General features: G+C 45.1%; 1 protein-coding gene across 22 annotated transcripts in view; it reads right to left on the reverse strand.

Annotated features, from left to right (window-relative positions):
* The window catches only part of RBFOX1 (RNA binding fox-1 homolog 1), a 1,882,478-nt gene that overhangs the window by 1,076,966 nt on the left and 780,055 nt on the right, over positions 1-25,457 (reverse strand). For all 22 annotated transcript variants that reach the window (XR_008992290.1, XR_008992289.1, XM_057487615.1 and 19 more), the window contains exon 5: positions 13,690-13,752. Coding sequence is in view for 20 of the 22 variants with exons in the window: in XM_057487615.1 (XP_057343598.1) it covers positions 13,690-13,752 (63 nt within the window). In the remaining 2 variants the exon portion in view is untranslated. The remainder of the gene's footprint in view (positions 1-13,689; positions 13,753-25,457) is intronic.

A 25,457-nucleotide genomic window follows, 5' to 3' on the forward strand; every position in this document is an offset into this window, starting at 1 on the left:
TGGTAGGTTTACTCCTGAGACTGTAGGATGATGTTGTTCCCTCTAGCGTGGCACTAACGTGAAACAGAATCATCCTCACATTTACTCACCAAGTCAAGTAGATACAGTCTCCAGAAGCAGACAGCTCCCCCTCTCTGACCCTGGAGAAACATTTCCTCCTGTCTAGGGTAGAATGGCAAGACTTGGCACTTGGACAACCACTCCCCCTTCCCGAACCTCTGGAAGGCATTGCTAATCAATCCCAGCACATTCCTGCTGAGCTCACATGCATTCTTCTCCACAAAATCACAGCGAGCCTCTACTAATCAGAACTGGCAAGCAAGGAGAAATCTGCTTGTCTGCCCACTGTCCGGAGTTTTAGTTCACTAAACCTAGACGCAAAACTCCCTACAACCCAATCCAGACTCAGATTGAGAGGGCCTCAATCCACGGGGTGTTGAATCTTAGTTCTCAGTATATAATGATCATTCTGGCATATTCAGTTGACTTTTAACAAAACCACTTCCTACGAGTAGCCGACAAGTTGTTTTTATCTTCCTCAGCACCACTAGCCAGTATTTCTCAATAACCCTAAAGTAATACTTAGACTTCCTCTCCAAGTTTTTATTTCCTTCTTTAATCAAGGCAAATCTATTCAACCATTAAAATCCATCTCTAGAAAAGTCCTTCTCAGTCTAACCATTCCATTTCTTACTCCCCTGCACTAAAAATAAAGTAACTTTAATTCACTTTAATCGTTCTTTAGTCCACAGGGCATTAAGTAGTTATGTCCTTTGAAGGATTAGCATAAGGTTGTTTTCTTTTATTTCCCCAGAAAATGAGGAAGTAGAAAATCATCTAGTGGTACAAAAAAATCACTTTTGTATTAATTGACAAATAATAAAACTGACAGGTGAGATACATTATTTTTTTTTTTAGAGTAAAATTTACAGGATTCTAAGCCTTCATTTACATAATTTTAAAAACCAAGTTATAATGCCTACAAGATAACAGTTTAAACATGTCACCTATTTTAAACTTCACGAAGCTGTTTAAAAAATAAAACTCAACCAAATAAATTTTAAAGATCTTATCGGCTTTATTCAAAGATTCATGCATCAGACAGCATGCCCTCTAGCAGATCGAAAGGCACTCTAAGGAGTTACAGAAAATGAAAACTTCTGTAGACAGAAAGGAGCTAGAAGAAGGAACCTATAAAGGGCAAAGGAGCAGACTGGTTATGCTGCAAGTTACTCTCCTTACGGGGATGGCAGGGGTCTCCCAGGAAGGTTACCGGCCTAGTGCTTCTCGGGGGATCCCTGATGAACCGATTAAGATTCCATTTCTGGGAGAGCCGCAACTGTACTAAGTGTCTCCGTCTGGCGACCTAGGGCTTCGCCTACGTGATTCCACTTTGGGTGCGTTGTCATGTTTTTAACGTAACAGGCCCGAAAATACCTCTATCCGTTTCTGATTTTTTTAAATTAATATTTTAAGAGTTCTCAGGTGTGCAGAAATGACTGGATCATCCCATACAGAAAACTCCAAAAAAATCAAGAATGAAAAGCTAATGAAAAATAAGACGACTGTGATAAAAGGCTGAGAGACAAGAGAGAAAGTATAATGAGAATTGTTTTTAAGACACTGAATAAAAAAACAGACTAGAATAAATGGAGAAATCTTAGGACTAACAAATGGAAGTATCAGATGCAAGAAACAGCTTTAAACCCATGCAAGGACATATCATGGGAAGGAGGTGTTTAGAATCTGCAGAACATCAGTGCGTGGCACTGGAGTCACTAAGGAAATACAGTGAGTACTTTCAATATCGTTTCAAATAACACTAAGCTCTAGAAAGTCCCACGCTCTGTAAATTGCAGCTGTATCCTCACTTGTGTATATTCTCCAGGCCTCATCAAAAGAAGCAAGCATGCACATCAAAAGATTTATCTTTACATTTTCCATTACCTATTTACTTTTCTAGTCCATGCTGCAATTTATGCTGACTTACTCTCCTGCAGAGATCTAGAATGTTCCATATACTTCACTGAAGTGTAGACTACTAAAACCCAAATGGCTAAAGAGTAGCATTTTCTCCACCCACCTTCCTGTCCTAACTAACCAGCAGTTGCAGCCTTGAACAGTACTGAGCAGCATCTGTGTATGTGGGGTGGGGGTGGGGGCAGGAGTGGGGGATGGGGAGGGGGTGTGTACATGTATAAAGAAGTAATGGTGCTCCATGCTGTGATATGAACGTTTCATAAAGGAGAGACTGATGCTCAGAATGGTTAAGTAAATTAACCATAGTCACAGAACCACTCATGTTTCTAATATTCAGTGGTATATTCAGCGGTATTCGTGCTATCCCTAACAGTGATGCCTATTAATGTAGCTTACAATTGCTTCTCAAGTGTTCTAATGTGTGCTGGAAGCACTCCTATGTTCTGAAAGCTTGACTCTGCATGGAGAGCGTAAAGTCTTATTTATGTCTTGCAATTATATTTCGCTTTTAGTTTGGCTAAAATGCCTCACACGGTGACAGGTACATAATAAGCACTCAATAAATGCATGTTGATTGAATTTAACTTTTCCTGCCTTACACGTTGCCATGAAGTTCTCTTAATATTGCCTTCATTTTCATAGCCATTGATTCAATTATTCTTCCTCAAATCTTCAATGAAGCAGGTCACCCCTCCTCCCAGGCATCCACATATTAGTGGTGTCTTCATTCATCTTCCATTTCCATCTTACTAAACTAATTATTTTCCTGCCCCCTCACACCCATCGGTGCTACGCAAACCGCTGAGACGGCCCTCTCCCCTGCAGGCGTCGTTTGTATCTCTTCAGCAGCCTGTTGTCACACAGGTGGCAGAATTATCAAGAATGTCAGCCTTCAGTGCATGAGGAACTTCCGTAAAGCAAATGGTGTCGTCTGAGCTAAAACCTGCGACAGCAACCAGGGAAAATGCGCCAACAGGACTGCCTCCAACCAAACTTTAATAGGGCCAGAAGAAATGATTTATCCACTTGAGGAAAAAATGAAAAACAAAAAGCAAAACCAAAAAAAAAGTCATGATTTTCTGCAGGATTTAGAATATACTGGAAGTGGTCCCTGATGCCCTGAAGAACTGAGCAAACAGCTGGATTTTATACAACATTAAGATAACAGTGGGTGGAGGGATGGAGGGATAGATAGACAGGCTCCCTGAGCTCCTCTCCATCCCACGGCTACAGCCCCGTTTCAAGCCAATGCCAGCGCCCCTCCCAGACTGCCCACACTCCTCTTGACTATTCTCCTTGCTCCCATTCTGCCTCTGTCCAACCTTCTTCAATACAGTAGCCAGAGTCATATTTTTAAAAACACACGTATAATCATGCTCTTTGCTTTTTCAGATCCTCTGATGGTCGCCCACGGCACGTAGGATAAAATCTGAAATCTGCACTTTGATGGACATCTCTCCCTGCCCACTCAGGACCACCCCACGTCCCCGTTTTGGCACTCTGCTCCAGCCACACCTTATTTCAATTCTTCAAAAGCCCAAACGTCTTGCCCTACACCCCAGAGACTTTTGCTTCACCATCAAACCTAGATTACTACACTGTGCACGGACTCGTGTGACATACTGCGTCTTTATCTCAAAGAACTTACTCTAATCCGTAGTCATGCATTTTTTTGTCTGGCTGTTTGTCTAATATTTTTTGCTCAAGAATACAAGTTCCATGGGTCTGGGAACCTTGCCTGTCTTGTCTCTCATTGTGTCCCCAGCAGCCGGCACCATGCCCAGCAGAAGAGCATTTGATGTGCATCTGTTGAGTGAGTGAAAGGATGGCTCCAGCCCCTTGCTGGATACAGTGAGAGCAATTCTTGCAGGGAGGAGGTGAGGAACAGGATCACAGGGATGGTGCGGTGCCCGTTCTGATTCCTCACCTGTGACCTCATTCCTGATCAGAACTCTCACAGGGGGATCAGAGGGCTTGGCAAACACCATCAGCGGCTCTGAGCTCAGCCTGGGAGGGTTGCTGAGGGGAATGCACAAGGCCTCTTGGGAGCTCTGTGCAGGCATGGCACCTTCAGGCTCTTCAAAACAGCGTATTTGCAGAATAGGCAACCAGCGTCAGCCACCACCATGCGGTGGGGGGACCATGGGCTCTGAATAATAAGCACTGAAGTAGTTATAATCCTTCTTTTACTTCCCCATCACCATAATTCTTTATGAAAATATTTACCTAAATGGTATATATGGATATTCATAGTATATGTATATATGTGTGTGTATGTATATATGTATGCATTCATAGACACATTACATACACATATATATACATATATATATAAAATCTCAGAGGTACAATTCAGTTTCTTGCTTATTAATCCCTTCACTGTTGCTTTTTGTTTTTATTTTTTCTTGGAATGAAACTTCACTTGCAACCTGGGGTTTTTCTGCTGGAGTGTCAAACCACAGGAGGCTACAGGCATACTGGGTATCAGAAAGACCTGGGGCTGCGGCTCTCAGTGGCTCCCTACTTTGCCTTTACTAACAGGAGTCTGTTGTTAATGCACAGTCCCTGGTAGCCACGGAGAACATTTCAGTTTGCATTTTCACTGTGCAGTATACTCCATACTCCTCGTTCTTTCCTTGCGTGGAGAAGAGAAAGACCAATGAGAATTCCATGGCAGAACTATTTTTCTTTAATCATACCGGTCATCAACATCATCTACATTTTGCAGAAGGAGATTACAAAGGTGGCCTAGACAGCAGACGAGACCCTCCATTCTCAAATCCCCGTTGAAACCCAAAGACCTTGCCACTTCCCTCTGACGAAATCTGCCGTCCCCCTGGCACTTCTGACCAGGGCCCTGCATGCAGAAAGAATCGAGGGCCGTGAGCAAGAGTGTGGACTCCAGACCGCTGGAGGCCCCAGCCAGCTCCACCTCTTGTGTCCTGCCTGACTTAGAGGGACCCATGCAATCCCTTCAAGTGTCAGATTCCTCCTGTAAAACGGCAGTCAGCGCAGGACCTACCTCACTGGGCCACTAGGCGGAGTAAGTGGGGGGATGCGTGCAAAACGCTTCGCCCAAGACCTGGCCGTGAGCACATTCTAACACCTCAGCTGTTCCCTTGGCATCACCGAGGGCACCAGCTGCCGTCCACTGCAGGGACCCAGGCAGGACTCAGAATGTCACCTGAATTGCACAAAAAGCTCAGTCTGAAAACCACTTAAAGTATAAGAGTTTTGAAGGAAGGAGTTAATTTTATTCTTTGTCGGTGAGGGCGCGGAGAGGGACAGGGCAGACAGAGTGTGGGACTGGGTCACGGCCAAGCAGAGGCCTTCGAGTTGACCCGGAGCAGCCACCCCTGATTTCTGTGGGACAGCCCCGCACAGTTATCAGCCTCCCGCCCACGTGCAGGTGGATGCTTAAGCCTCATTTCCTCTCCTCCTTGTTCTCATCAGAACCACCAGCCGGGCTTCTCTTCCTGAAAGAGAGCAGTTATTTCTGCTACTACCTTTTGCTGAACTGATCCCAGAGTTAGGCCCAAAGTATTCCTCTCTCCATCCCAAAGACTCTTCCCAAAAAGGCCCCCTCTCCCTGCAAAAAGGAGTTTTTATTTCATCTTCGTAAGAAACCTATGGGCTGTTATTGTCATCTTCATTACACAAGAGGAAATTGGGGCTGAGAAAGGTTACGTAACTTACCCAAGTTTGCAAAATGGTAAATAGAAAGCCACAGTTTGAATCTCCACTTGTTTGTCTTAATGTCTGTGCTTTTCCCACTAGGACCACGGCTGCCTTTATTTGAATCTAAACGAACGACTAGATGTAACCTGCCAGGTCTTTGGAGCGCTCAGCCCAAAGATTCCGGGCTTATTTGTCCTGGCGAGGCGCAAGTTTTGTGGATTTCTACCAACAGAAATTCCAGAGTGTATCAGAATGTATGGCCCATAAAACTAGACTGATAACACAACACAGCTGACCAAGTTCTTATACTTGAATTTATGGATATGGCAATGACACATGGGACTGGAGAACAATCAAACCCCAGGAGTTTCATTATCTCTAAACTCTTGTCAACAAATAGCATGACATTCACCTCGGATCCGTCAAAGGGAGAGGCTCTTGAATTACACTAGTCTCAGAAGTAATGTGTTGTGAAAGAATCTCTGGATTCTGAAGCCCCCTTTTCCTTAGGGCACATATCATATCACAGAGCAACGGGTTATTTTCTTATCTGGCTTCTCCCTTTATTCAGTAGTTCCCGGAAGTTCAAGATTCTATCTGACTCACATATTTCCAACCCAACTGCTTAGCTCCTCTTAAATATAATCTGAATCCTCATTCTGGGCAAATAAAATGTAGGTGGTTAGGAGTAGAAAGCCCAAAAGACAATAAGCTGGCTGTAAACTAACACCATTCCTTAAAAAGAAAAAATGATTTAGCAATACGTGTCCAAAGTGATAAAGATGCTTATATAAATCCTCTGACTGTATAATCCCTCTCAGGGGTGTTATCCTCAGGAAATTAGCCCCAGGAAGAAAACTCTACAGATCCTGGGTAATTATCTCTGGCAATAATGGTGTTAGTAAAAAGTGTAGAAACTTCCTAGATATTTCACAATAATGGAGTAAAACACCATCTTGATAACATATTGTGTCACCCTTACAGTTGTGATTATAGGAAGTGGTAGAGCATTAAAAACATGCTCAAGCTAAAACTTAAAGGAAGAAACTTTTACACCAAGTCACAAGCCCACAATGACTGCAGCTTGGTGGCAGTGGTGCATACAGAACAATTCAGGCCCAGGTGAACCTTGCTTCCCCACCATCTCTGAAGGAGAGCTTGACTTCTGCTCTGAAATGGAAGGCAGGCCCTCGGAGCGGAGCCCCTGGGTGAGGCGGCCCAGCTTTGCATGCAGGACATGGAGATGCCTTTCCTGGAGCCAGACCCGCACCGGCTGTAGCATGTGATTACGCTCTTGGACCATCTGCTCAGGGGCTGTGAAGGCAGCCGTGTGTCCTCCTGCCTGGACGCACGGAGGACACTGATCACTAGTCAATCTGCTTGAAATTGCCTCTGATGATTAGTGTGTAATGACTCAGGTAGGTCACGGCCAGGGACGTTTCTGATATTAATGCATTAGCAGCTGTAAATGGGCATTGATTCTGCACAGAGCGCAGGTTTATGGACTTGGTGGGCAGTCTGGCCCTGCGGAGTGTAAATGGTCATTGATGGGGGAAGGAAGCTCCGGGCAAGGGCATTGCACACGGGGGAAGGGTGGAGAAGGGTGGAGAAGGCCAGCCAGCTGTGAAAGGAGAACGCCTGACCTGGGAAGAGGGAAGAGAAGAACTCCCATGTAATGGGGGCAGCGCTCGGCCCTCTCCCACCTCTGAGAACCAAATCATTTATTTGCATTCTGAGCCCAGCATACATTCCTTTCTGTGACTGGCTACTCCCTAATCATTAATACAACTTGAATTATTTTATTGACTTTAAATTTTATCTTACAATTTTATCATGAACTCAGGGTCCCATGTCTGTCTATTCTCTGTAGTATCCCTAGCATGTAACAAAAATCCAATTCAATCATTTTTCCACAGCTATTTGTGAATGGATAGTGAATGATGACATCACTAGGGTAGGAATTTGGCTTCCAAGTCGATGACATAGCACCGAGCTGGAATGTACCACAACATAGTTTTTCAAGGTAATGTATCCTTCTTAACTGAAGAGACTGAGGTCCACTGAGTTATCCAACATGCCAATGCACCCATACATGTGCACACAGGTGAACACATACACCCCTCGTTCAGTGGGAGAGGAGATTACTTCCCAGTTACATAATTGTTCTGAATGACAGTAAGAACAGTCATTGTTACCATTTATTTAGCACTGACTGCATGTCCGACACAGAATTGGGGCTGATACTTTCTCAGGCAAAAATTCTCATCTGTCAACTACCTCAGTGCAAAAGAAACTAGCCACAGGTTTTTAAAAAGTATATATTCTGGGTAACAGCTCTTAGGGAAAGTTTATCTTTTTGTTTTAAAACTTCTCAAAGGTTGAAGGAATCTGCATGCTCCTCCACTTGGAGAAACCAGATTCCTAGGTCCCATAACTTATCAACCTGCCCTTTTTGTCTCTGTTTGTCCTTTGCAATTTCCAGCAACTGTTACCGGTTCACCAGTGTCTTGAATTACAAAAACCTCACATTACAATGTAGAGTAGAAAGAGCAAGCAGATCTAATCTTTAGCTTAAGAGATTTAGCAAAAACTCAAGCCATTGTTTACATTAGGTTATTAAACAGAGAACTGTTGAATAATTAGGATGAATACAGATTTCCTCTCTCAGGTGTTCAAGCCAGTGTAAGAGGTTGCAGGCAAAATCTCCTTTCATTTCCTCTAATTATCTAATGCAACCCAGGAGGGTAGATCAAACTATATCAATATCAGTATATTAATACAGTAAACAGAAAGCAGAACATCAGTACTGTATTAGTCCCAAACCTACTTGGTGCATTCATTTTCTTCTCCAGGAAATAATGGGTTCAGTTTTGCCCACAGGTGAGGGCAGGGAGGGGCTTTTCTGAGACAATGATACTTCCCTTCAAACTTCTCTACTGAATTGCAAGTTGGAAGGGGCCTTAGTCAATTCCTTACTATTATTTTTTTTTAAATGATCTAATTATCTAATGCAACCCAGGAGGGTAGATCAAACTATATCAATATCAGTATATTAATACAGTAAACAGAAAGCAGAACATCAGTACTGTATTAGTCCCAAACCTACTTGGTGCATTCATTTTCTTTTTTTTTTAAAAGTTAAGTCAGATTGGCCAATGTGTTGTTAAGGATCATGCAGTCAATTCATAAAGCCAGGGCACTAGCCTGGCTCGCTTGAATTTTCAGACTGATCTAGATGGGGAGGCAGGGGAAGGAGGGCCCTGGGAGATTACAGATAACACAATTTTGGTTTCAAAATACAAAGAGCATGATCATCTTTCACAGCATTAATGCATGCAATCCAGTAACTCATCCAATATTATGTACGTGCTTGCCACCTTACTGGGTGTTAGAGACTCCATGTCATGCCTCCCGAGATCTTCTAGTCCAGTGCAGGAGACAGAGGACACAGAAGTAATACAGAGGTCATTAGAGTGCATGGTGAGTACAGGGCAGGTGTCCACTGGGGGTGATGGTGGAGAATGACAAGGCAGACGCTGGAGCGCCCCTTCTCTCTTCTCTATCCAGTCCTTAAATCCTACTGTCATACAAACCTTCTTCTTAACTCCCACTCTTTCTGAATCTTCCTATGTTCTAACAATGTGGGAGTAGGAGGAAATGTGGTGGGTTTTGTTTTTTTATTTTTTATTTCTCTGTCTACACTCTCTCTTGCTTCTCGGGTTCGTACATTCATTAAATCAAAAAGATCCCCTGAGTTCCTACTCGTTTTCTAGAAGAGGGGAGTTAGGGACTGCAGGGAGAAGATAACAGAGCTTGCTATGCAGCAGCTGAAGAGACGTAAGAGGTTCACGTACCGACTGTATGAACAAGCACGGCTGGTGGCTGGTGGCTGGTGACACGTCAGTGAGAGTCGCAAGGAGGAGGGCATCGTTTTGCATACCCTCTAGACTGGAACTGTAAGTCAGCTGGCATGCAGCCCACCCGAAGCCCGGCCATCACTTAGACCGATGCCCGGACGTTGCTCCTGCTCTTCCCCTCCCTCCCTCTCGTATTCCGACTGATGCCCGATCTCCCCCATCTCCAGCCGATCTGCTGACTTTTGAAGTCAAGAGAATTCCACCTTCCCGATGACGGTCATTGCTCTTTCTTTTTCTATTCACCTTTACATCGTTCTGCTCCTACCTGCTCCACTGAGCTCCAGATTCTAAAAATATTATTAAGGGTCAACCTTCTAAACTGAAAACAGACCTTTGTATTTTCGCTATCCTGCAAGGGGGAACCAAGGACCTGAAGTTCACGGGCAAAGGTTCATCCATCAGGAGGGTCTTATAGCAGAGATCTACACGGAAGTGTAGACCAAGAGGACAGGGGTATCGTGCTGGTGGGACGGGGTGTAGCAAGTGATTGCAGGTGGGAAATAAACACATGTACAAGTCAAGAGATCAACTTTCCTAGTGGGAATGGGAGATACTTAGGGATTCTCAGAGAGGCAAAATGTTACACAGGAACTACTAATTGAACAAGTAGCTAGATGATATTCATGGTTCAGGAATATTAGTCCTTCAGTATGTAGAATGGAATCCAGGAGAAGGTGATTTAGGTATAAAAACCACTTAGAAAGACCTCAGGTAGAGGACCTGGAGTGATATGCCAACAGGGGGCATGGAAGGCCCAGGTCCAAGACTCCCTCCTGTCTTGGTGGTACATAAAGACACAGGCAAAGTCAGTGATGACTGAAGCTTGGGACTGGGGGACCTGGAGAGAAAAGAGTGTCCACAGGTGAGTGAGGGGGTCCTGATCGGATTTCAGGACGTTTGGAGGCATTTGGAGTCAGAAGTGACCACTTGAAGAGGGACAACCATCTGTGCTGCCTGTGACACGAATCCAGTGATCCGTGGAGCCTGTTGTTCTGGGCCCACCAGTTGACAAAGCAGAGACGGAAGCTTTGAAGAACATTGAGTGGTAAGTAGAAGACAAAAAGCAGCCATCAGGGAGACCAGCTCTGTTTCTCCCACTTCCATCATACTCCATCGGAAGGGAGGACGGGCCCATGGATTCATCCCCTCATCCCCCCGTGTGCTCACCCATCCCTCTGTACAACGAGTGCCAGCTATCTACCATGGCCAGGACTTAAGTACATCCCGCAGAAATAATCAGAGGTTACGTACTATTTAACAACCAGCACATGATAGGTACCAACAGTTAATAGAGACACGTGTTGTGGCCCTGGAGGATGGTGCCAGAGGATCATTCACCCTTTAGTCCTAGATCAGGAGTCCATGGAGGGGATACAGCCTATGTATGGCAATGCAATAGGTGAGAGATGCTTAGGGGCAGTTTACCAACGGATGTCCACCCTGGTACACACCAGCTGAGGATCAGCCTGGGTGCAAGGATGGAACATGCAGACCTGGCCCCTATACTCATCGGGTCTCTAGTCTAGAGCTGCCCTATCCAATGTGTAGGTCGTTAGTAGTCCCATGACCCTGTTTAAACCTAAATTAATAAAAAACAAATAAAATTATAAACTTAGTGTATCAGCTGCAATAGCCATATTTTAAGTGCTCAATTGGCAGAGATAAGGAATATTCCTATTACCATGGAAAGTCTGACTGGAGCACTGGGCTAAAGAAAAGGACAAACATTACATTAATTTCTGTTCAGTTCAGTAACTATGATTTTGATATGGCATGTCATGAAAGTGTAATCTGACAGGAGACAGAGGTCAAAGGACGGCTTCGAGTGGAAGTTAAATTTAAAAGTTATAAGAAATTACTCTGAGACTGAAGTTCAACCAATGACCTTTACGCATACAGATCGGAACAGGATGTGGGAATGGAACATTCTGGAAAAGATTAAACAATGAGAGATAACCAGACTTTTGGAAGCAGTAAATGGACATTAATTTTCTGAAGCTCACAGAGAGATCAAAACCCTGACTGGGACCAAGACAATCCCATCAGCCCAGGCACAATGTTAGATATGAGCAAATTCCAACGGCAAAACTTTGCTCCCAGTAAAAATCCCACCCAGGACTAAAGCGTTTTCCTGACCTGCGATGTGCCACACATGTTGCTGGTGAAGAGGCATATGGCCAGTACAGATACCAGAACATCTGCTTTCTTGGCAGCTAAGCAGTCAGTTCTTCATTCCAGGGGAAGTGATTTCTTAGCCCCAAAAGCTGTTTGAGGTTCTCTGCACCCGAGAAGCTTAGACATCTATTCGGCACACAGAGATCGGGCAGCTGCTCTATTATATATCCCCAGTGAGGAGTTTCTCCATTCCTTCCTTCCTTTTTTTTTTTTTTAGAAATTATCAGATATCTGCACACTGGTTTGGAGCAGCAAATTAATAATTCTTTTATTTCTCTTTAGACTACAAGTGTAGATATGGAAATTCCACATCCAAAGACAAATTAACACGAGTTCCTTATGACACTGTACTAATTATCTCAGGGACCAGAGCCTCCCCTAAGTGAGAAACCACTGCCCCAATCCAGGGTTGGAATGTGAATTTCTTTCTGAGGGGCAGTACTTTTTATCACGTTGAGAAGGTAGGGAGACAGGTGGGAGAGGCATACGTAACCTGAAAACCCATCCTTGGAGCCTGCCTTCCTCCACCCCTCCTCTGCCTCCTCCGTCACCACGAAGGCATCTAGGACCACACTTCTTAACCAGGAAAAGCCACAGGACGATGCACATTGAACTTCGCGCCACATAGATGTGAGCAGACTTCATGTCGAGCAGCCCTTCCTTCTCACTTACAAAACCTTGCAGCTTATAGGAAATGCCGTAGCCTGAACTACAAAGGCATTAAAAGACAGATGTGGCATGGAGGGAATTAGGCATGAAATTTCCTTTATTATTGGGAACAAAAGCTGTGGGGCTGATCTCCCGTGAGACACAAGGCTGAGCTGATCAGGGTAACACTAAGTCATTCTGATGCAGCGAACAGCCAATACACCATCTTTTCATTTCCTTCTGTGCCCTCCTCCTCCTTCTAGCCGTCATATATGCAAATTCCATAGCAATGACGAGAGTCGCGCAAGACCAGGAAGGGCGAAAGAACTACCTTCGATCAGCCTTTTCTAGGCCTGGGGTCCGACAGCCTCCGATTCTGATACCTGCCCCTTTATGATATTTGATTTTTTTCAAATTATACTCCAGTTCTCAGAAGTAGAGTATGTGAAGGAATTCTGAAACCTATGAAGGATGCCACATCTTGAAAAAATAGTTCCTTTCGCTGACCCTTTAAAATGTTGCCATTCATTGTTAAATTATTGTAGACTCACTCCAAAAACAAACGGTTTGCCAACAGCACTACTGCAGAGGAGGACAGATGTCCGAGGTTTTAGGAGGGTGCTGTACACCACCCCCGTGACCCCAAATGTGAGTGCATCAGAAAAATACGAGATGGGGACATTGGGCAAAACACTGCCCGCTTCACCCCAAACAAACTCCTTGTCCGCAATGAGAAAGGCCAACAGTAGAAAATGCTTACTTGCAAAACACAAATGAAATCTCTAAAGTATACCCCAGCATCTTACAGTACAGAATTCTTTTTTTTTTTTTTGCAGTAATTTTTATATAGTAGTAATGTATTCTGGCTCAAAAAGAGCAAAAGGAGTTGTTCTTAAATGCTTCAAGAAATATGTGGTCTTACTACCTGATCTATGTTTGTTGGCATTTCTTTGTCCTTTGCAGGGTCCTGCAACTGGAAGAGGGGGCAAAATATCTCCTAGGGAGGAAAGCTTAGGGAACAAAAGGAAAACGAAAGCACATTTTATTTTCACCCCCAGCCGGTTAGCCCAGCTCCTTGCTCACACACGTCCTATATTCACTGCAGGGGTTTACATAGCAAACCCTCCTCTCATTTCTACACCCAAGGTAGACGTGCCAAAAAGAAAGACACAGGCAGGCAGCTCAGCGTTTGTGGGAACCTCAGGCCTGCAGAAGAGAGCTTTTCATGGCGGATACAATCAAAGCAATGGATGTATTTGTGTAATGAATGCTCAGAAGTGCTCGTACTCACTGAGAGCTGAGTCCGATCAAGGAAGCTGTAAGTTCCACTTGCATGAGTTCTTTGAGCAGTTTCCTAGGGAAGGAAAGAGGGGAGAACTTTAGTACTGAGGAATATATTCTTGATTTGTGCCTGCACCTTTTTAGTCATAAAAAAGTAATATCTGCTTAACCTCTACATAGGTTCTTGGCAATACTGTGAGGTCAACAAGGATGATAGTAATAATGATGACAATGATTAAGATCAAGATTTTAAATCTGTTTTCATTGAATCCTTGCATACTCCAATTAGGAAGGTGTCACTATTTTCTCTGCTTCAGAAGAGGATGCTGAAGCTCAGACAGCACGAGTAAATTGCACAGTGTGCATGTAGGTAATGAAGCCTGGATTTGAACTTGGCGGTTGGACACTATGTTTAGGAAGAACAATTCCGCTAGTGTCCTGTCATACCCACTGAGGTCTTTGTCACAGAATGTGTTCAAGGAAGACTGGGAGGCTGATCTTTCATAGATATGACTGTAGACTTACCTACATGGGGTTAGGCAAGATGAAATAAACTCTAAATTTCCTTTCAACCTAATCAGATCTAGAATTCCAGAATTCTATAATGTGATAGCTAACGTTCCAAGTGTCTTCATTTTGCAATGAGTAAAACTGTAATATTATGTGTCCCATAAATAATCAGTTTCATAAACATGGCTACATTCATTCAAATGACTATGATTCATGTACATTAATATTTAGATAAGCTGGACATCACCTGAACCTCAAATGACCATTATAATCGCATAATTCAGTGAATTGAGGTAGAAGTCATCCCCAGTTGGAAAAATCAAAACTGACTAATAGATCTGAAGGGTTTAAATAGCATCCTGTACCCAAGAGAACTGACACAGACCTGCTCCTTCTCTGGGAGAAATTTAAGTAGCAGAGATGGGACTGGTGTGCAGGGCTCTGGAATCTTGAGCCAGTGCACTTTCAACTACCCAGACTCACCCTTCCTTCCTGCCTGCCTGCCTTCTATCCATCCATCCCAGCCATCCATGGCTCCACTCCCTACCAGCTTTGTGACCTTGGACAAGTCACTTAACCTTCTTTGTCTCAGCTTCCTCTGTAAAACAGGAATAAACATAGTGCCCACCTCCATGGATTGAGGTGAATATTAAAAGGTAACATCTGAAAGGCACTTAGCACGGTGCCTACAACAGAGTGAAAGCTGATTAAAAGTTTATTATTATTTATTAAGCCCTCTTTTTCATAGCAAGTGCTATCATCTTGATGCCTACAGTCCCCTGGGGAAGACAGACCTTGGTCAGGGATGTTGGGGAAGGCTTTGCCAGCATTGTGGCGATGGAGCCCATCTTAATGATGAGAATGATGTAACCAGATGAAGTAGAAGAACACGATGTGGGAAGGAGAGTTAGGGCAGCTAGGAAATGAATAGTCAGACTCTATGGGTATCTTCTATAAATGCACACTACTCCTCAGCTGGAGAATTACCAGTGTTCTAAAAATAATAACAATAAAAACAGAAGTAGTCATAGGAATAACAGTGGCAGTAATAGTTTTATTGAAGCTGTAGTACAATTAAGCTTTGTATCAAAATCTACAAGCATCCTTTTATTCATTACAAATGATGATAGCTCCTCCAGTAGGGTTCATCCATCCCAACCCGGGCCCTCCCCTCTCCAGTCATCACCTCTGTCCCCTAATACGCTCACTCATATCCTTGAACATCCAGCCACCTTGGACGACTTGAAAGGCACGAGGCACAGTTTTACCAAGGGCCCTTTCCCCTTACCTTTCTTCCTGAGCTGCCCTTCACCTGGCCCCACATGAGCTCATTCTTCAAAGTCAATCCAAGTGTGAACTTCTCTTTCCAATTTTTACGGACTGATCCAGCTGGGCTGAATTTTTTCCAGGGACTCTGTGACCTTTCGCACATCCATCTACCCAAACAAGAACCATACACTCTCTCTAACCCACTGCAAACTTGACCTGCCTGGGTTGTGAACTCCTGGGTGGGGAAAGAACAATGTTTTCTTCAACCTGGGAGCCTTATCCCCTGGTTCAGCTGCTCACTGCACTGGACAGCATAAGAAATGATTCCCCGTTCACCCAGAGTGTTCCAGCACCAAGGAAGGGCACTGAATTCATCCAGGTTTTGTTTGAGCACCGTGGTCCCCTCTGGTGTTCCCGTACTTGGTACCCAGGTAGTAACATTAATTTCATGTCCGTGACAGCTTTATGCCTGCACTTTTATATTTGCTTTTAATCCAAACTACAGCTGAAATGAATTTTATAATCCACTCCCCCCACCACCTTACACTAATAAGAAACTGTCAAATCCTCCTGGTGAATTGTTTTATAAAAATAAACAGAGGCTGAGAACCATTGTTACAAGGTGAGAATAGAAATGGCCATTAGCAATGGCACCAGACAGCAAGAAAAACGTAAGATGCTCTTTATAGTTCCAGAGGAGTGATGCAGTTTAAAAAAAATACAGAAACAAAAACTAAGATTGACCTGAGTTTGCAATTACTCGCGCAAACAACTTAAAGAGCAATTTGCGACCAGGGAGAATCTTGGGCCCCAGCGGAATTGGGTGGAATTTTAAATGTACTGAGACTACGACCGACGGAGCTAAGGAGCTGCGAGTGAAGAAAACGCGAAGGGACAGGGAAACCACGTCGGGCAGAATGGAGGTGAATGCTCGCTTCCTGCATTAGTTGCTGTCACCTCTGCACTCTGTCCAAACGGATGCGCAAAATAGTGAACTCATTACTTCGAAAACACTGAAGTTGATGACCTTAGGCAGGCAATGTGCGGTTTAAGTTTCTAATTTGGCCTCTCCCCAGGGCTGGCGCCTGCACCGCGTCTACTCCCACAGACTTGCCGAGGGTTCCTCCTGGATTTCCCCACACCGCCGACCGCAACAGGCTGCTGAGACGGCCTCCTGTCTCTGGGCTCTCACCTCTCCACCCTCCAAGGAGCCGGCGGAGTAATCTCGACAGAATGTGACTGCGACCATGTCACCTGATGGCTTAAACCCCATAGCGATGGCTTCCCATTCTGTTCAGGACAAAGCGCCTGTCCCGAAACACAGCCTGACTTCCTGCGTGGTATGCTCCTGGCCGCAGCTCTGGCTCTGTTTATTAGTGGGGGTGCACACCTCCTCCAGACCCCTTGTGTACCAGCCCCAGGGACCTTCCCATTCTGGACCACACCTGACCCTCTACCTGCCCCAGGATGGTGTGCGTGCTGTATCTTTGACCTGCAAAGCTCTCAACACTCAGTTAACCCTCGTGTGCCATTACTTCCTTACAGAGCGCCACCCAACATGGTGTCCAGAGCCCCTCACCCTTCCTCCAGAGCGTACATTAAAGCTGTCATCTAACAATCAGGAACAAATGATTTGACTGCAGCTGTCTGTCTCACAGTGTGTTAGCTCCGCGAGGGCAGGGACCGTGTGTGTCCTGCTGCCACTGTAACTCCAGCTCCGACCACACTGCTGTGGATATGAAGGCATTTGATAAATATTGGCCAAAGGAAGGACAGATGGGGGTGGGGGAGCAGGCAGGCTTCTCTTACCCTGTCACTAGCTTTAGAGCCACTCCTGAAGTATGTGATCCTAGCTCCGTAAGGGTTGTGTTGCTTAGAAATGAAACCTCACCTGATCTAAGTTCAATTTTTTTTTCCCCAGGAATTTGGAAGGCACTGTAAGTTTCTGCTAGTTCCTAGAACCGAGAACTAAGCAAGTGTGGGGTCTGCCATCCTCCGCCATGTGTTCAGTGAGAAGAACAGAAGAAGCCAGGCTTTGGGGCAAAGAGAGGCAGTCAAGAGTGGCGGGGCCGTGGGAGACGGAGTTGTTGCCAGAGTCCTCGGTGGTTCAAGCTGCCAGCGCTTCATGCAACTGCTACACCCTCAGCGCTCGGCGCTGGAACTCACTCCCCTGCCAGGTAATAAATGTCCCCATTTGTTGAGGTGCTCCGAGTGGGTTTCTGTTGCTTGCCAAAAGAAGAGCCACATGGGATTCAAATGAACAGGCTGTTTCGTGACCACGTACACCGGTGACTGCGATCGGGGGCGCTCTCGCCCAGCTTCCCAGCAGCCCTTGGCCTGACTTGGGCGTCTGGAGTTTAACTGTCCTTGAAAGGGGCCTGAGGCCACATCAGCACAGAGTCCAAGCAGCCGGTTCACGTACGGACGCCCTGTGTGCTGTCTGGTGATGGCGGAGCATGGAGAGGCTAGTGTCCTTCACGCCTGGGAGGCGGGGAGAGGGAACCAGAGAGGGAAGCGCCTGGCAACTTCCTTAGGTTGGGGACAGAGACCATCCCCCGGGGAACCCAGTGACCCTCAGCCATGCGACACGTAACACGAGGCTGCTGACCAAACATCCTACTGCTGTCGGGTGCTCAGATCAGCGGCACTCAGCCATGCAAATGATTCAGCGTGCTCCTGGGTTCTGTGCAGGATCTAAGCGCCCTGAGCTCTCCACTCAGAACCAGTGTGTCGTTTACTGTAAGCATGTGGCTTCTTGTCTACGTAGAGCCACGGGTTAAAGCAGCACGTCCCATGTGATCAGCTAGGCGTCCCATGCAGCAAGGGTACAGAGGACACTTTCTGAGCTGATTCTCCCACAGCTTGCTTTTTGCAGCTCACCCCATCCCCGCATCGGATGCCTCGCCTCTGTGCCAAGTATTCCCAATATATTCTCTTCTTTTCCCCTTGTATTTGTTGGATGGTGACTGAGTTGGACAAGGACAAAATCCCAGAGCCAACAGTCCTAAACTGAAACCGAATGGCCCCGCTCTCTAACACCTCCAGGCCTTTGCCCAGGATGCGTTCTGCCTCCATCTGCCTGGTAGACATGCACCTTTCTTTGTGTCCTTGGGAACCCCCATCAAGCACAGCACAGAGCTCCTCACCTGCATTCTTACCATCCTGTAGTATCTCTGATGACTCCACACTTGGAAGACATCTGTCCCTCTGTCTGTCTGCTCCATTGGATTTAAGGTCCTCAGCACATTAAAGCCCTAGGCTGTGCTTTAATTTATCCACAAGGGACAGAACCACACAGATTTCTGACCCAGACTTGGGTTCAAAGTCAGTTCTCCCCATTCATTTAGCTGTGCAACTTCGGGCAGGCTGCTTGACCTCTCTGAGCCTCAGTTTTCTGATCTACCAAATGGGAATAACAGGGCCCTCCGCAGAGGGTTGGTGGGAGGATTACACAGTGCAGTTACCTGGCACTGCTGCTCAGGAAGTGTTTATCATACCAGACTCCCAAGAATGGCTCCTACCTGGTCGGCAACAGTCCTTCCAACAAACAGAATCTTAATGTGTATTGCAAAATTTTGCCAGAAAGGTAAAGATTACCCAGATGACTCTAATAGCAAGGCCCCAGCACACCAGCAGCCAACACAACACCTGGCACCTAGTAGGTGCTCATTTAAGATTTATGTAAATGAAGAATGGACAGGGCCCTTCCCTTACTAATGAAATACAGTTGTAGCCACTACTGCAAGGCTTATATTTGACTTGCACTATTTAAGCGCAATCAGTGTCAACTGGCCCGCCTGCTGCATCTAGCTGGCTGTGCTCACCCGTCCTGTAAGGGTTTAGACTCAGTATCTGGGGCCACTCTGTGGGAAATTCTCCCCCGGCTCCCTCCCGAGGGACGCAAACTTCTACTCGAAGCTCCAGGGACCTTCAGAAGACTAACGATACTACACCCCACAGGCCACCCCCCTCTGAGGCTTATTGGTGGTGTGTTTAATTTCCTCACTTGGCCTTACAGGAGATTTCTAATGTTTGGGCTGCAGGGTATGTTCTGATTAAAAATAATCCTCCCAATTACGGGTTGGCATGAGCCTCCTGTCACATGCACTCTGCCACCAGCCTCTGCTTCCCTGTCACCAATAATTGTGTCTGCAGTACCCAACTGTAAATGAAAACCCAAGGGGCGAGTTTGGGTCCCTGGCTCCCGGGCTGCACCGGATCTTTTAATTTGCACTGTCTGTCAAAAGATGCTGCTGTGTGTACTCCAAAGAAATCCTCAGACTCTCAGATTCAAGGCCAGAAAGAGCAAAGGTACCACAGCCTTCTAGAGAAACTGTATTTGAAGCCACCAGAGATAACAGGGTGCATGTAAGGCAACGAGACTCTTTTTATTCTGCTCCAGACTTTAGCTGCACCTGGCATGAACAGGGAAGCTGAACTCTAGGGAAATTTCAAGGTGTATTTATATTATTTTTTCCACCAAGTACATAAGACGGAACATTGAATTCAAAGTATGTGGAAAACTCTGTGAAGAGAAATAGACACGAGACCTGATTATTTCCAACTCTGTAAAATTATAATTTCCTGGGTGAAGTTTTATAGAGAGTGAAGGGAAAGACGTGTGTGCTTTTGGCTGGGAATAGCATCAAGGACTTGTATAAGCACAGATGTCCCTGTAGCCAGGTCTAGGCGAGGCATGTGAAATATGGCCTTTGAGCCAGAATATGTCCTTTAAAGGCAGTAGTGGGCAAAGTTCAGTTTTAGGAGTAGGGATGAAGGACGCTTTGGGTGAGGCCTCCCCACTCCGCAACCCTTCTGCTAACACGGCACCTGTTTCGGGAATGGGGCTGTTTGGTTTCGCTCAGACTCACCTTGTTTCTCCCTGGACGGATGACTCCAAGAGGCGGAGAGCCGCCCCTTGGATGGCCAGCAGGGGCCTTCTCTTAGGACTTTGCAACCTTGGTGAAGGTCAGCTGGTGAGCGTGGCACTTGCGCAGTGACACGGAATGAGGGCTGAGGGCACCTTTTGGAAGCAGCTCCAGTGGACAAGAAGAAAAGCCAGCAGAGCAAGGAGAGGGGAGAACAGGGCCGATGCAGAGAGAGGCAGAGGCAGCCACGCACAGCAGAGGGGAGAGGGCACGCAGATTCGTCCCCTGGGCTCCGGACAGCGCTTCTGTCCCTTAGTCCACCACTCCCGAGGCCCTGCTGAGCATCCTGCTCTGAGCATGAACACGTTGGTGTCTCTTCCCAAAAAGTGTCTCTCTGGCTGAGCCTCGCCTCGGTGGGTTTCCGGTACTTGCTGCATATGTTTTGGTGACTAAGCTACCCAGGTCAGACCTACTAAGGGCCACACAGGCAGGTCAGTCAAGCCCAGGCAGCTGCGCAACAAAGCCTGCCATGGGTCAGACATTGGCAAACCAAAGACCCTGGGTCAAATCCAACACATGGCCTGTTTTTGAAAATAATGTTTTATTGGGACACAGCCATGCTCATCCATGGATGCACTATCTATGGGGGCATTCATGCCACAACAACAGAGTTGAACAGTTGTGACAAGCTTTGGCCCTTTACAGAAAAAGACTGCCCCCGCCACCCTCCTATATAAAGGGTGATGTAGATTCCCAGGCAGGTTCACAAAGATCTAAATAAATACATATATGAATCATTATAATACAAACAGTAATTGTTATGCCATTCTCTAATACGAAGCATTTTCCACGTACCTGGCATTTTGCTTAGAAAATCCGCTCCCCACCCCCACCCCCACCCCAGCCAGAACATCCACAATTTCCCTTTAGATGATGATGAACTAGGCATTTAAGAATATGAAAGAGCTTGCCTAGATCTGACTGCCATGATCCAAATCCAGTTGTGTGTGACCCTAAAGTTCATACTTCTAACCAGTATTTGGTGCAGCTCTCATTTTTTAAAAATAAAGAGATGTCTAGTTTGACTTTCTGGGTGGGGTCCTAGGGCTCATTTTAAGCAGGCAGGGAGAAATTTCACATAGCAGCTTCCCTGAAAGTGTCCTTTACCCATCCCACCATAAACCCAGAGAGTTTTAATTCCTGTAGACGGCTCTTAGTTGAATGGTAAAAGCCTGGCAGAGATGGACAGGGACTGCCAGCTGGTGACTGGCATTGAACAGACTGTGGGGCAGAGAGAGGCTTCCTTCCGACACAGTGGAAACGGCCAGGGAGTCTTCCCAAGAGGCATGGAAACGTCCATGACTTGCCGTGGACAGAGGTCACCTGAATCCATCGGTGCCTGCAGCTGGCCTGGTACAAACCAAAACCAGTCCTCACTACATATCTCCTGAACAGATGAGTAAAGGAGTAAGCAGTTCTAGAACGAGACCACATTTTCCTCTGGCATCCCCAAGGGCGTCAATCTGAGACCCAGGGGTTCATCACTGACCACCTGGCACAGAAAGCTTTTTTTGAAGCCCAGCTTCCCCATCTACTTGGTGTCCAGCTTCTTACAAGTCAGTTCTAGGACAGATCGCAACATTTGAATAGACATTGTATAGATGAAGGAAGAGCTTTGACCTTGGGATTCCTACCCAGCTGGGTATAAATCCCCATTTCAGCACTTCCTCGCTGTGTGACCTGGAGTAAATTACTTTAGGCCTCTGGGCCTCAACTCTCTCATGTGTGAGGCAGAAATGAAAAATAACTATTTGTAGATTCTCAAAATGATTACGTGAGATAAAGTAGGAAAAGGGCTTAGAGTACAGCCACAGTGGGCATTCAAAGAGCAGTGCTTATTTTAAGAATATTTTAAGTCTTCCTCCCAAGCTGAGATCTTTAGAAACAAGTAAAAGTGATGGAAAATACTGTGACTTTAACAAAACTCAGTAACTATGAGACAGACAGGGACATGTATGTGAGGGTATATAAATAAAGATGATAACAATAACAAGAGAATAATGATAATAAGCACGCAGTGCTTGCTCTGGGCCACGCACTGTGGTAAGCGATGGGCATGCAGCATTCCATTGAATTCCCATTACATTCCTACACTGTGGGCACCATTATTTTTCATTTTCAGAGGATGCACGATGCTCAAGTATCCAAGAAGCACCACTTGCTTGTGACTGTGCAGGAAAGGACCGGGGTGACCCACCAGAGGCTCCGATGTGCATTTACAAGCGAGGGGCATAGCCACGACCAACGCTCCTGCCGTTGGTGACCCCTCCCCAACAAATCTGCTCTGGTTATTACCCACCACCACACTAGCTCTGCTGCTGGGGAGGGAAATTGTGCAGGCACGAGTGGCAGGCTTACAAAGGGAGGCCTCTCAGACATAGAGATTCTAAGAAGCTATCTGTTCCCCTGAACAGCAATTGCTTCCCAGCCCTTGGACTCCCTTTGTCCAGGCGCATGGTGCCACAGGGAGGACCCTCCCCATGAGTCTCGCTGCCCTCCTGCCATGACACCTTGGGGGCTGGGGAGCTACACCAGCCAGCTGCACAGAAGTGAAGTGGAAAATGGATACAGTTATCAGAAAGCCCACGAGAGGCTGCGAACAGGACGGATTTATAGAGCTGGGATACAAAACACATCACTGGGAATGCGTGACACGTTAGTTCATTAATCATCTTTTACTTTGAATCTATTTCTCAGTGAAAAGTAGCTTTCCATTTTTATTACCAAGATTACTGTGTCAACAATATACAACACAAACTGGACTACAGTGGAAAAGGGAAAAAAAATAGACCAAAAAACAAAAGGAAAGGGGGAAAAAATCCTCAGTACAGAGTGTGATATAGTTGCTCAGATTACTGCTTTATTTACACCACTGAGAACACTTCATTTTTGAGCTTCATAACTCATTGCTCTATAAAGAGAAAGAAACTAGCAGTGCACACTTCAACTTGGAGCGAGAAGATGTACCATAAAAAAAAAAATCCTCCATCCTGTAGGTCTCAAAGTTTTTAAAAATTCCATTTAATATGTGTAGGACTCCCGAGCACCTTATTACCTTATTTAATTCAGACAAGGGAAGATGCCTCAGAATAAAAATAGCACTAAAGTGATAGGCACTAAGCTATGAAATGTGGACATCATATATTCTTCAGAGAGATAATCAGCTTATCAGAATTCATTTCAACCTAAGAAAGGTCTCGCAACTACACTGAAAATTCAAGCTGGTCTCATCATCTCAAGAATGTAATCTCAAGGAAATGGCAAAACTATCAAGGCAAGCTTGGTGCAGTTATCTTTATGTATAAGAACCGTAAGCGTCAGATTCCGACAGAATCGCTGCGGCAGGGCCTGCACCCGAGGACGGGGAGCCCTCTATGTAAAATACATGAAGCACCATTGCTTGCCAGTAATACCGTTACTTTTTTTTTCCGAGTTGTTGAGAGTATTTTCAAAGACGCATTGCTACATTCCTTGTGTCTAAAAACTCCCTTTAAATTTGGTATTCTGAAAAATACAAGGCTTTAAAAAAAAAGGTTCCTAAATTAGTCACTAGCAGGGGAATGCGTTTCAGTCCCACTCACACTATTAACCGGCTGTCGGGCCTTGATGAGGTTAATTATCTCTGTCAGCGCTAGTTTCCTCAACTGCACAAGAGGGGGCCAGACCTTCTTGTTTTAAACTGCCCTTTTCCCTTAATTTCTCTGGATGATCTGGCTCATGTACACACTCGGAGAATCAATGAGAGCAACAGAAGATATGCCAACAGTGTGTGGAAGTTTCAACAGGGGTCAGTATCTAGATCGAGTATATATTGTGTGCCTCTTGGTGCCCCTGCGTATAAACCCCCCAAGGAAAGAAAGAATTAAACAAAAATAGAGAAAACCCACCTAGTCAGCAGACAATACCTAATTTTAAAAGAAATGCAATGGATTTCAGAAGATGAAAGAAAATTCCCCACAGGCAATCCTTCATGTTCAGCAAGGAACCACCAACCCATTTGGTACAATATTCTGGAAAACAAAGACGGTGAAATGAAGGAAAGATAGCTTGGCAGAAAGGCGGATCAATACAGCACTCAACTTCTCTGTGTGGGAGAAAACAAAGTCATAAAACTAGACCAAAGTCATGAAAAGTTTGGTAAATGTTCCGAGGGCCACATCGGATAACCATCAAAAGTTGACGTGTTTAATGTGGGACCTCATCCAAACTTGTTTTCTGTGGTATTTTCTTTACAGCATGATTTCAAGTAAGCAATAAATACTGTGGATTCTGCCACAAGAAGCAGAGGAGGTTTCAAGAGGAAAATATTTGCTTCTCTGGTTTTGTCGTGAGAGACAATAACACATAATAGTAAGAACTCAAAACACAGAGTAAGCAAAAGTTGCCTTTCTGGTTTTTCTCAGTTTGGACCTCCCTGGACCTCAGCATCTTCCTCTGGCAAGTAGTTAGCAGTACCTAACCCACAGGGTTACTCTGAGGACTAAATGAAATAATGCATGTAAAGTGCTTCACTAAATACTTTTCCATAGCTCTTTGATAAATTTCAGCAACTTCTACTATGAGAAGCCTCGTGTTTGGGCTCACATGCAGATCATTTATAGATAATTTCCTAAATTCCTGACCCTCTCCCAGTCTTTCTCTGTAGTATTTTTCCATTGAAGAATGTTTATGTCCAATAATTTACTAACAACTTACTAAAAGCAAGTTACTTTTACTCACTCCTCAGGAAACTAGATCTCATAAAGCTCCAAATTACCCTAAAATGCTTCAACCTTTTGCAAGAATTAGAAAAGTATCAAATTAATAAAGATCTTACTTTATAATAAAATTTGCATCACTTCATCATAAAATAGTCCTTAATCCTAAAGCGAACTCCTAGCCAGGCATTTGGAAAAAAAAAGAAAAATCACTTAATTTCCAACCCTGATCCACATCCTTGCCTACCATGTGACATCCATCAAAAATACAGAATTCATGTGCACGGAACTCCGAGTTATTCCACATGGATTTAGAGTGTGGGTGTGCATAATTTCTTTCAAATTTGAAATATGTAGGCATCTTAAATAAGTCT

Source organism: Manis pentadactyla, chromosome 10 (assembly GCF_030020395.1).
Source record: "Manis pentadactyla isolate mManPen7 chromosome 10, mManPen7.hap1, whole genome shotgun sequence".
Taxonomy (NCBI): Eukaryota; Metazoa; Chordata; class Mammalia; order Pholidota; family Manidae; genus Manis; species Manis pentadactyla.